We start from the raw sequence: 12,827 nt of genomic DNA on the forward strand, positions 1-12,827 counted from the left end.
CCCATTATTTAGGGGTTTCTAGAATTCGCTTCTGAACTAAGATATGTCTTTCGGTGATTACTATGATTGAATACAAGGTCTCTCCACACACTCTTATCTTAAAATAGCTGTCGTTTGGATATTATTTTGTTTATTTTACAAGCCGAAATTGCTGTACGAAAATAACTGATCTCAAACACAGTCAAAGGTCAAGGTCAATTAAGGTTTTTCCCTGCCGGGAGTGTTTAGTGTTTGCATTTTCTTGCTTGAAGTTGTTGAAACACAGTTTTTAATTCCCCTTATGTTCTCTGTAACTTACAGATAAAAAAAAGTTTAATCATGCAGTAAGAGAAATGGAAAGAGAAAGTTTTTGTTAAGACAAAACAGAAAACTTAGGACGGAAAACTTTTTTTCAACAACTTCAAGGGAGAGAATGCAAACACTAAACACTCCCGGTCATGACCTTGACCTTTTGTTTGCTTTCGCATTCAGTTCTTTTCGTACGGCAATTTCAGCTTGTAAAATAAAGAAATTTACGAACATTTTCTGATAAATAATGTTTGGAGATACCTTGTATTGATTTATAGTATATACACAAAGAAAAATAAATGAAGCTTAGAAGTCAATTCTTGATTTCCCTAAATAATGAAAACTGCTTTCCCTAAACAATGAATTGTTTAGGGAAAGCAGTTTTCATTATTTAGCGAATCTGCGAAACAATGATTTATTTATCAACTGCTCAAAAAAATATTATTTTGTGAAATAAGTGATTATTTGTGTAAACAATACATTATTTACGTAAACAATGAATTATTTACGTAAACAATGAACTATTTACGTAAACAATGAATTGTTTAGGTAAACAATGAATGGTTTACGTAAACAAAAAAATATTTAGATTTTTTTTTACATTGTTTATAAACAATTACTTATTTAGCACATGAGCTTCTAAATAATGATTCTTTAGCTAAAACTGGTGAAAAAACCATTGAAAAGTATCCAAATAATTATTTGACAAACGGAATGCCATAGTTTGGTGGCTTCTTGCTTCTAGCGTATGGCGCATTGCGGGAAAGCGTGCTTTTCTGTATTGATATTTTGTTCAGCTTCCTGAGCTTGTTTTTAATCCAAAAATAACATATCGATATGTTTTTGGAATCAGGAAATGATAGAGAATCGATGACTCAAATTTCAATTTTAATTAGAATTTTCGTATTTTCATTTTTTTTTAGATTGTTGTTAATCCGACTATAACATATCTATATGTTTTTTGAAATAGCAAATGTTAAAGAATAAAATGTAATTAATTGTGAATCGATTTCTAAAAAAAAAAAAAAGTTTACTACAATTTAAAGATTTGTAATGAACAAACTCATTAATTAGCTTTTAAGCATCCAAGCTTAAATGCATTACCAAAGTCCGGACTTTGTCGAAGATTGCTTAAGCAAAATTTCAAGCAATTTCATCGAAAACTGCGGGTGTGACAGTGCCTTCCTCAACTTTCACAAAAGCCGGATATGACGTCATCAAAGACATCTATCGAAAAAAAGATGGAACTTTCATATGATCATGTGAAGTTTTATGAAGATCGGTCCAGTACTTTCCTCGGAATCGCATTACACACACACACACACACACACACACACACACACACACACACACACACACACACACACACACACACACACACACACACACACACACATGCACCATACACAAATTTATATTAGACAGCAAACGTTTAAATTACCATATGTTTGGTCATTTTGTTATTAGAGCATTGAATTGATCTATAGTGGATGCACTCCCTCTCTCTCTCTCTCTCTCTCTCTCTCTCTCTCTCTCTCTCTCTCTCTCTCTCTCTCTCTGTGTATCTGATTGTCCTTTGTGTGTGTGTGTGTGTGTGTGTGTGTGTGTGTGCGTGTGTGTGTGTGTGTGTGTGTGTGTGTGTGTGTGTGTGCTGTGTGTGTGAGTTTTCCGTACCATTGTTGCTATAGTTCTTGTTGTCGTTGTTCTTGTTTTTATTTGTTTAATTATCATGCATTTACAATATCGTCTGCCACATTACTCGTTTGTTTCTAAGAGCACATTTATAAGTTTATCTTGTTGTGCTCCTTTATTTTAACATTCAATTACGGCTTTGTATTAATGCAACTGAATAAAAAAAAACCTGTTTAAACCAAATTGACGAGACTGTTTAGCGCGGTAGTGGTTGCGCTGTGCTGCATAGCACGCTTTTCTGTACCTCTCTTCGTTTTAACTTTCTGAGCGTGTTTTTAATCCAAACATGTCATATCTATATGTTTTTGGAATCAGGAACCGACAAGAAATAAGATGAAATTGTTTTTAAATCGATTTCGGAAATTTTTATTTTAATCAACATTTTTATATTTTTAATTTTCAGAGCTTGTTTTTAATCCGAATATAACATATTTATATGTTTTTGGAATCAGAAAATGATGAAGAATAAGATGACAATTTTGGATCGTTTTATAAAAAAATAATTGTAATTACAATTTTCAAATTTTTAATGACCAAAGTCATTAATTAATTTTTAAGCCTCCAAGCTGAAATGCTATACCAAAGTCCGGCCTTCGTCGAAGATTGCTTGGCCAACATTTCAATCAATTTGATTGAAAAATGAGGGTGTGACAGTGCCGCCTCAACTTGTACAAAAAGCCGGATATGACGTCATCAAAGACATTCATCGAAAAAATGAAAAAACCGTCTGGGGATATCATACCCAGGAACTCTCATGACATCACACACACAGATACACATACACCACGACCCTCGTCTCGATTCCCCCTCTATGTTAAAACATTTAGTCAAAACTTGACTAAATGTAACAACTAACAAGAATAGTAAAGGACTGTTTGTTTTGTTTTTCTTTTTCTTTTTTCAAATAATTTTATTTAAATAACTACAAATAACAATGTCGCATACAATAAATTAAATACAACTTATACAGTACAACAAGCTTAGCTTAAAAACGTGTTTTTATTTTTGTTCCTCGAACACACAAAAATGCTTTTTAGCTGTAACTGCCTATTCAAAATATTTTCGAACGGTAAAAACGAATTTGATTTTTTATACTAACGCACATCTTTTCAATCAAGATAATGTGGTTCAATTTATGCATAATTGTCTTTTTCACCATAACAAAATTCATACCAAATAAAACATCACTAACTTTCAAAACAATCTTAATTTCTAAAGTACGAAAAATAAATTCTTCAATGAACTTCCAAAATCTGTATACAGCCGGGCATTCAAAAAAGAAGTGTTCAATGGAATCTATTACATCACAACAATAATTACATTCATTAGTTTCTATTACTTTCATTTTACACAGGAGAATGTTGGTCGGATAAATGTTGTGAATAATTTTCCAGTGTAAAACTCTTAAAGGCACAGTAAGCCTCCGGTAAACCATCACAGATACTGTTAGGCTTTTACACACAGTAAACACACCCTTTCATTTAAACACTCACCGCTTGAGAACATCCTAGAGCGAGCAATTTTCAAAGAATTTATTTTTGCGTGGTTTATCTTATCCCTGAGCCATCGTGAACCCGTGTGATCCAGTTTCCCTTTTTCACAATGTTGTCGTCAGTTTGTAATTCGCCGTGAGCTTATCTGCAATAGCACGTTATTAAGTACCTCTGACTATGCAAGAAACAAACGGCTGTGGTTCACAAGAACTCTAGCGATGGCTTTTGACTGTTCAGAGGAACTGGCGATAGGCATAAACCGTCGTCTGCTACGAGAACCACGACCTTGCGTGACCCTGCTTCCGGGCTTTTCTTTTTTTAAACTTTCAAAACTTCGAATTGTACTGATCTTGTCTTGATGAAAAAAGAATTCTTTTATGATTTAAGAATGTTTGTGTAACAAGCTGTCAATTTATCATTTAGATTGTAAAAGTGAGGTCTAGCGCCAAAACGCACCCCGGTCCGATTGTGTGAGGAGACAATCGGCAAAATAAAGTCTTTGAAAATTGCTCGCTCTTTACGTAGGGGCACCTAGGATGTTCCCGTTCGGTGAGCGTTCAAATGGAAGGGTGTTTGGTACCGTGTGTAAAAAGCCTGACAGTATCTGTGATGAATTACGGGAGGCTTACTGTGCCTTTAATCTCGTTTCTTGTGTAGACTGATAGATAGGCAACTATCCCAAATCGTTCATCCATTTCTACATTAAACTTTTTCTTCCAAAATACTCCGGAACATGGTCTTGAAAATGTCTCACCGGGGGGTCTGCAAAGGAAGGGAGTCCTCTATGGGGTAAGGGGGTTCAGAGAGGGGCGGGGGTAACGAAGGCTGGTACCGGTGTAACACGAGAAAATTGCTCCCACTAGATTTTTTACTCCGGAGCAAACATTTCGTACGAAAAAGTTACTCCCTTTACGAAAAAAGCACTCCCCCATTGCACGAGAAAATTACTCCCCAAGACAGGTGAGTTCCGAGTAAACATTTCGTACAAAAATGTTGCTCCCCTGACGAATAAATAACGAATAGATTACTTCACCCCAACACGAGCAATTTAACTTCCCATGCCAGGTGTACGAAATTTTTACTCCCTTGTCCCCTGTTAGTCTTGGTGGTGGAAGGGGTGGAAGGAGGGTAGCGCGACATTCGTGTGCGCGAGATCACTTATTGGCATTATCCCTTCGCCCGCATCCCATTTTTGCGTACGAGATTTTTACTGGAAGTAAAAACAAGTCGCGTAAGGCGAAATTACTACATTTAGTCAAGCTGTGGAATTCACAGAATGAAACTGAACGTAGTCCGCCGCTAGTGCAAAAGGCAGTGAAAGTGACGAGCCTGTTTGGCCCGGTAGCGATTGCGCTGTGCTTCATAGCACGCTTTACTGTACCTCTCTTCGTTTTAACTTTCTGAGCGGGTTATTAATCCAAACATATCATATCTATATGTTTTTGGAATCAGGAACCGACAAGGAATAAGATGAAATAGGTTTTGAATCGATTTCGGAAATTTAATTTTGATCATAATTTTTATATTTTTAATTTTCAGAGCATGTTTTTAATCCAAATATAACATATCTATATGTTTTTGGAATCAGAAAATGACGAAAAATAAGATGAAATTATTTTTGGATCGTTTAATAAAAAAATAATTCTAATTACCAGTTTTTGATTTTTAATGACCAAACTCACTCATTAGTTTTTAAGCCACCCAGCTGAAATGCAATACCAAACCCCGGACTTCGTCGAAGATTGCTTTGCCAAAATTTCAATCAATTTAATTGAAAAATGAGGGTGTGACAGTGCCGCCTCAACTTTTACAAAAAGCCGGATATGACGTCATCAAAGGTATTTATCGAAAAAAAGAAAAAAACGTCCGGGGATATCATACCCAGGAACTCTCATGTCAAATTTCATAAAGATCGGCCCAGTAGTTTAGTCTGAATCGCTCTACACACACACACACAGACAGACAGACAGACAGACAGACACACATACACCACGACCCTCGTCTCGATTCCCCCCTCTATGTTAAAACATTTAGTCAAAACTTGACTAAATGTAAAAATGGGGAGTAACAATTTCGTGGAGGGAGTAATTTTTTCGTGCCTTGGGGAGTTCTTTTCTCGTACGAAAAGTGTACTCGGAGTAAGAATTTCGTACGAAATATTTACTCCGGAGTAAAGTTTTCGTGGAGTAAAAATTTCGTGTTACACCGGCACGGTTGGCCAAGTGGTAAGGCGTCCGCCCCGTGATCGGGAGGTCGTGGGTTCAAACCCCGGCCGGGTCATACCTAAGACTTTAAAGTTGGCAATCGAGTGGTTGCTCCGCCTGGCGTCTGGCATTATTGGATTAGTGCTAGGACTGGTTGGTCCGGTGTCAGAATAATGTGACTGGGTAAGACATGAAGCCTGTGCTGCGACTTCTGTCTTGTGTGAGGCGTATGGCAATCCGAATGGTGCAAATGTCCCTTCTAGCTCTTGATGTCTAAATAACACATTATTTAGCTAAATAACGCGTTATTTAGCTAAACAATGCTTTATTTAGCTATATCATGCATTATTTAGCTAAATAATGCATTGTTTAAATTAAACAATGCATTATTTACAGATACAGAAAAAAGAGAGCCCAAAGCACTAAATAATGCATTGTTTAGCATAAATAAGAGATTGTGTTTGTAAATAACTCATTATTTATAAATAATTACGCGTTTTCTCTAAACAATATATTATATGTAAATAAAGTGTTATTTAGATAAATAAAATATTATTTAGATAAATAAAATATTATTTAGATAAATAAAATATTATTTAGATAAATAAAATATTATATGTAAATAAAATATTATTTAGATAAATAATTTATTATTTAGATAAATAATTTATTATTTAGATAAATAATTTATTATTTACTGTTTTTGCCTTGAAATAGTATTATTACGCTAAATAATGCTTTATATAGCTATATAATAGGTTTCCGCTATATAATTCATGATTTGGTAAATAATACATTATATACCGTAAATAAAATATTATATACCGTAAACAATTCATTGTTTAGCGCATCGCGAAGCCGTTTTTTCTCTTGTTGTTTTTTTCCACGTGTTTCCGTGGATCCGAGAGAGCGCTGTTGATTCTCCACTGTCTTGGCAAACCCAGTATCCGGTACTCCACATCCGGTTCCGCCAAGGGTCTGGGTGGCCGAGAGGTAACGCACTTGCGCTCGGAAGCGAGAGGTTGCGTGTTCAGGCCTGGGTCAGGCCGCAATTTTCTCCCCCCTTTCCTAACCTAGATGGTGGGTTCAAGTGCTAGTCTTTCGGATGAGACGAAAAACCGAGGTCCCTTCGTGTACACTACATTGGGGTGTGCACGTTAAAGATCCCACGATTGACAAAAGGGTCTTTCCTGGCAAAATTGTTTAGGCATAGATAAAAATGTCCATCAAATACCCGTGGGACTTGGAATAAAGTTAAAAAAAATTCCATCTCACACGGCATTAAGTCTCAGGAAACATGAATACACGCATGCAGGAAAAAAAAATATGGGTAGCGCCGTGTGTATGGCAGCTCGCTTTCCCCGGGGAGAAAGCAGCCCGAATTTCCATGAGGGTAACCTCACTGGACTGTAAATCTTATCCAATCCAATCCAATCCAATCCAATCCAATCCAAATGTAATCAAGATGGCTACACAAGCACAAGGGAACGTTCCCGCTGAATTGATCAGAACTCTAACTACAGCGGTTGTCCAGGAACTGGCACTGCAAAGGGTTCGTATTTTAAAGTTTTATGGGGGAACATCTTTTACATCTGGACATGGAGAATGAACGACTGCGAACTAAATTGCTGCTGTTGTACCATCAGTTGAAGTTAGCCACCTGACAAGAAGATGGTCGGAAGCGAAGCGGATGTAGCTTTAGTACGCCGAGACAGATGCTAGTTGTCTGATTGGTCAGTTTGAGAATCAACAGAGCTCTCGTGGATCCACGGAAACACGTGGTAAAAAACAACAAGAGAAATATCGGCTTCGATGCACTGCGCTAAACAATGAATATTGTTTACGGTAAATAATATTTTATTTACGGTATATAATGTATTATTTACCAAATCATGAATTATATAGCGGAAACCTATTATATAGCTATATAAAGCATTATTTAGCGTAATAATACTATTTCAAGGCAAAAACAGTAAATAATAAATTATTTATCTAAATAATATTTTATTTATCTAAATAATATTTTATTTATCTAAATAATATTTTATTTACATACAATATTTTATTTATCCAAATAATATTTTATTTATCTAAATAATATTTTATTTATTTAAATAATATTTTATTTATCTAAATAACACTTTATTTACATATAATATATTGTTTAGAGAAAACGCGTAATTATTTATAAATAATGAGTTATTTACAGACACAATCTATTATTTATGCTAAACAATGCATTGTTTAGTGCTTTGTGCTCTCTTTTTTCTGTATCTGTAAATAATGCATTGTTTAAGTTAAACAATGCATTATTTAGCTAAATAATGCATGATATAGTTAAATAAAGCATTGTTTAGCTAAATAACGCGTTATTTAGCTAAATAATGCGTTATTTAGACATCAAGAGCTAGAAGGGACATTTGCACCATTCGGATTGCCATAGAGGCGCACGTTATTTGTCAAAGAGAGATTCGGATTCGGATTCGGATGGTTTATTCACATAGGCCATTGCCCCTAGTGAAGAGAGAGAGAGAGAGAGAGAGAGAGAGAGAGAGAGAGAGAGAGAGAGAGAGAGAGAGAGAGAGAGAGAGAGAGAGAGAGAGAGAGAGAGAGAGAGAGAGAGAGAGAGAGAGAGAGAGAGAGAGAGAGAGAGAGAGGGGGAGAGAGAGAGAGAGTTTTTTGATTGTACTGCACATCAATATGTATTATTGATCAACACATCCCACCCCCACCATGCAGAAATGAATCTTGTGTTTATTTAATCAATACAATGTCTTACGTCTTACGTCTCCCTGCCCCATCCTTACGAAACATTTTATTTTTTCACACTCTACCAGAAAACATCAGCCATGGCAGCCGTGCTGTTGCCTCGCTATCTCCTTCCTTTGGCCGTGTTTCTCCTCTGGACTCTGACGTCATTCCTGTGTCACAAGCTGGCCAAAGTCGCCATCAGCATCTACGTCAGCGACTCGGTAACGTCATCTCCTCCCCTGTTTGTGCCTGCGGTTGTCACGTTTGTCCAGACTCTCTGCTGCGTCAGCACAGTGGACGTGACGTCACGACGAGACGCTCTGTTCTACGTCATCGCCCTATCGCATTTCCTGGCCACCCTGGCCACCAACATAAGTATGTCCTTGACCTTCGCTTCGTCGACCTTGGCGGTCAAGATGCTGGAGCCTGTCAGCTCGGCCGTGCTGCAGAGGATGCTGACGAAGCGTAGCATGAGCGCAGAGTCAGTGTGCGGAATGATGGTGACCGTGCTTGGGGCAGTCCTCTACGTCGGTAACCCTTGGCAACAAAGGGGGGCTGTCTTCAGGGCCCTGGCCATGGCCTTGCTATCCAACCTTCTGCTCGGCGTGCGCAACGTCGCCTTGAAAACCTCCCATAATGTCACCACCACCACCACCACCACCTCAGGCAACCAGAACACCAGTAGCCGCTTCCGGCCCGTGCCGGTCATTGTGAGTTTTGTCGTCTGGGCCGTGGTGGCTCTCCTCGCTGCCTTCTTTTTGGAAACCAGCGCCGCCATCTTGCCCCGCCACGCCACCTACTTCCTCTCCCTTTCCCTAGCTTCCGGTGCCTTCCATGTGACCTATTCCTACCTCTCGACCAGTGTGGTGCTTCGTTACATGTCGGTGGTGAGTCACGCGCTGGCGAATATTGTCAAGCGCGTGCTGGTGGTCCTGCTGCTCTACGTGACTGGAGGTCGCTCAGTGTCGCTGTGGAACTGGGCGGGACTCGCCTTGTGCACTGCAGGACTCCTCCTGTACCAGAGAAGGCGAAAGTTGTCTGCTGAGCAAGCCAATCCCAGTAAGTCTTATGTACTTGGTGAGAATGTTATGGTCCCGAAAACAAGCCAACTTGGTGAGAATGTTATGTTCATCAAAACAAACCAATCCCAGTAAGTACTCGGTGAGAATGTTATGGTCCCTAAAACAAGCCAATCCCAGTAAGTACTCGGTGAGAATGTTATGGTCCCTTAAACAAGCCAATCCCAGTAAGTACTCGGTGAGAATGTTATGGTCCCTTAAACGAGCCAATCGCAGTAAGTACTCGGTGAGAATGTTATGGTCCCTTAAACGAGCCAATCGCAGTAAGTACTCGGTGAGAATGTTATGGTCCCTTAAACGAGCCAATCATAGTAAGTGCTCGGTGAGAATGTTATGGTCCCTTAAACGAGCCAATCCCAGTAGGTACTCGGTGAGAATGTTATGGTCCCTAAAACAAGCCAATTGTGAGAAGGAATTCGTCTGATGAACAAGCAAATCCAAGTAAGTACTATATGAGAATGTTATGGTCCCTTAAACGAGCCAATCATAGTAAGTACTCGGTGAGAATGTTATGGTCCCTTAAACGAGCCAATCCCAGTAAGTACTCGGTGAGAATGTTATGGTCCCCAAAACAAGCCAATTGTGAGAAGGAATTCGTCTGATGAACAAGCAAATCCAAGTAAGTACTATATGAGTATGTTATGGTCCCTTAAACGAGCCAATCATAGTAAGTACTCGGTGAGAATGTTATGGTCCCTTAAACGAGCCAATCCCAGTAAGTACTCGGTGAGAATGTTATTGTCCCTAAAACAAGCCAATTGCGAGAAGGAATTCGTCTGATGAAAAAGCAAATCCAAGTAAGTACTATATGAGAATGTTATGGTCCCTTAAACGAGCCAATCATAGTAAGTACTCGGTGAGAATGTTATGGTCCCTTAAACGAGCCAATCCCAGTAAGTACTCGGTGAGAATGTTATGGTCCCTAAAACAAGCCAATTGCGAGAAGGAATTCGTCTGATGAACAAGCAAATCCAAGTAAGTACTTGGTGAGAATGTTATGGTCCCTTAAACGAGCCAATCCCAGTAAGTAGGATATCTTTTTTAACGGAAGATTCTATGAAGAATAAAAACTATTTCTTTCCTTGTCCTCTAGGTACATCAAGCAAGTCGTCAGCGATCACAAACACGTCATTTCTACGAGTCATGCTGTTCATCCTCGTCATACCTTACGTCATGTGCGTGACGCCAGCATGGGTAGTGACGATGCCACGTCAGATGTCCACGGGGAGCCTTGACAAATACGGCGACGTGCATGTTCGTGCAGATTTAAGACAACTCCTGTTTGAAACAAATACAGATCCAGTCGATCGGCAGCAGGAATCTGCCAGTGACAATGACACAGCAAACTCTGACATAAGACTCGAGACTGGGTACTTCTCTGAGGTGTTGAAAACCAACCCACAGCGTCCCAACCGGACAAAGCTGGCTAAAGACTACGCTTTGAGTTTGGTGTACGGTCTGCAGAATTGGTCCGACGGCCAGCCTCTAATGAAGGACCCTGTAGAGTTTCAGCCACCACGAAAATCCCTGGCTGAGGTCCGTGAGTTCCTCTCCCGAAACCTGACCACCGTGCCATTCGACACGGATGGCTTGTCGCCGTACCTCAAGTCCAGCCGAGCCGTGGTCACTGAGGCGGAACGGGTGCACCTGAACCTGTTGGGCGACCTGCTGGCCGGCAAAAAATACGCCGTCCTCTTCGGCTGGGCGTCCTTCGAGAACAAAGGGGACCCCGCAATCAGCATCGGGGAAGCCGTGCTGCTGGAGAAGCTGGACGTACGACTCATCTTCTACGTCAATGTTCAACGCTGTGGCGTCAATGAAACCAAGCACGCGATGGCGTTAGCTAAGCGCTACCCGCCTCACGAGGTGGCCGTCCTGATGAGTGGCGGTGGAAACATGTTCGGTTACAACGCCGAGAACGTGTGCCGAAGAAGGGCCATCGAGAGCTTCCCGGAGTACCAGCTGGTCATCTTCTCGCAGAGCATGTACATGAGGTCGTCCAAAGCCAACGTGGAGGCCTTGGTGAAGCTGTACTGCTGCAAGCCCAAACTGACGATACTGCTGAGAGATCGCAAGTCCCTGTACATCGCCAGGCGGCTCTTCACTAACGGCACTCGCCTCGCACTCGCTCCGGACATGGCTTTTCACAACGGCCCAATCGCCAGGTTCGCCCCTCCTTACTACGACGTCCTGTGGCTGTACAGAGGGGACGGGGAGAAGCCTCTGTACTCCTCCGACTCCCAGTCGCTCTTCCCGTCTTGGGTGTCCTACAGCAGGGAGGAATGGATGAGCATGCCCTCGCTGCGCGGCGCCAAGACCTTCTCCACTGCCCTCAACGTGCTGCTGCACGGCTACGACATCCTGCAGCGAGGTCGCGTGGTGATCACGGAGCGGCTTCACGGACACATCCTCTGCGTGCTTCTCGACATTCCGCACGTGCTGCTAGACAACCACGACCTCAAGCTGTCCTCCTATCACAACACATGGACGCGAGGACTCAGCAACTGCCGCCTGGCCGACAATGCTGAGGACGCGGTGCGCATGGCCGTGGGGTTGCTGAAGAGCTACCACCACTCGCTGCCCCGCCGTCTCCACGGCATGGACATTGTGGAACATTGAGAGAACAAAATCTCGGCATAGTCATTGTGGAACTTGGAGAGAAAAAAAATCCCGGCATAGACATTGTGGAAGTTGGAGAGAGAATAAAATCTCGGCATAGACATTGTGGAACTTTGAGAGAGAAAAAAAAAATCCCGGCATAGACATTGTGGAACATTGAGAGAACAAAATCTCGGCATAGACATTTTGGAACTTGGAGAGAAAAAAAAATCCCGGCATAGACATTGTGGAAGTTGGAGAGAGAATAAAATCTCGGCATAGACATTGTGGAACTTTGAGAGAGAAAAAAAAATCCCGGCATAGACATTGTGGAACATTGAGAGAACAAAATCTCAGCATAGACATTGTGGAACTTGGAGAGAAAAAAATCTTTCTTTCTTTCTTTATTTGGTGTTTAACGTCGTTTTCAACCGTTCAAGGTTATATCGCGACGGGGAAAGGGGGGGAGGGGGGGGGGGGTGGGGGATGGGATAGAGCCACTTGTTAATTGTTTCTTGTTCACAAAAGCACTAATCAAAAAATTGCTCCAGGGGCTTGCAACGTAGTACAATATATGACCTTACTGGGAGAATGCAAGTTTCCAGTACAAAGGACTTAACATTTCTTACACACTGCTTGACTAAAATCTCGGCATAGACATTGTGGAACTTGGAGAGAGAAAAAAAATCCCGGCATAGACATTGTGGAACTTGAAGAGAGAA

General features: G+C 40.7%; 1 protein-coding gene across 1 annotated transcript in view; it reads left to right on the forward strand.

Annotated features, from left to right (window-relative positions):
- The first annotated feature begins 8,339 nt into the window (after positions 1-8,339).
- LOC138948711 (uncharacterized) overlaps positions 8,340-12,827 on the forward strand; it is a 6,091-nt gene continuing 1,603 nt past the window's right edge. The window contains exons 1-2 of the mRNA XM_070320316.1: positions 8,340-9,487; positions 10,601-12,827. The exon at positions 10,601-12,827 is cut by the window's right edge and continues 1,603 nt beyond it. Of these exons, the coding sequence (XP_070176417.1) occupies positions 8,527-9,487; positions 10,601-12,126 (2,487 nt within the window). The 5' untranslated portion in view covers positions 8,340-8,526 and the 3' untranslated portion in view covers positions 12,127-12,827. The remainder of the gene's footprint in view (positions 9,488-10,600) is intronic.

This window comes from Littorina saxatilis, linkage group LG15 (assembly GCF_037325665.1).
Source record: "Littorina saxatilis isolate snail1 linkage group LG15, US_GU_Lsax_2.0, whole genome shotgun sequence".
Classification (NCBI taxonomy): domain Eukaryota; kingdom Metazoa; phylum Mollusca; class Gastropoda; order Littorinimorpha; family Littorinidae; genus Littorina; species Littorina saxatilis.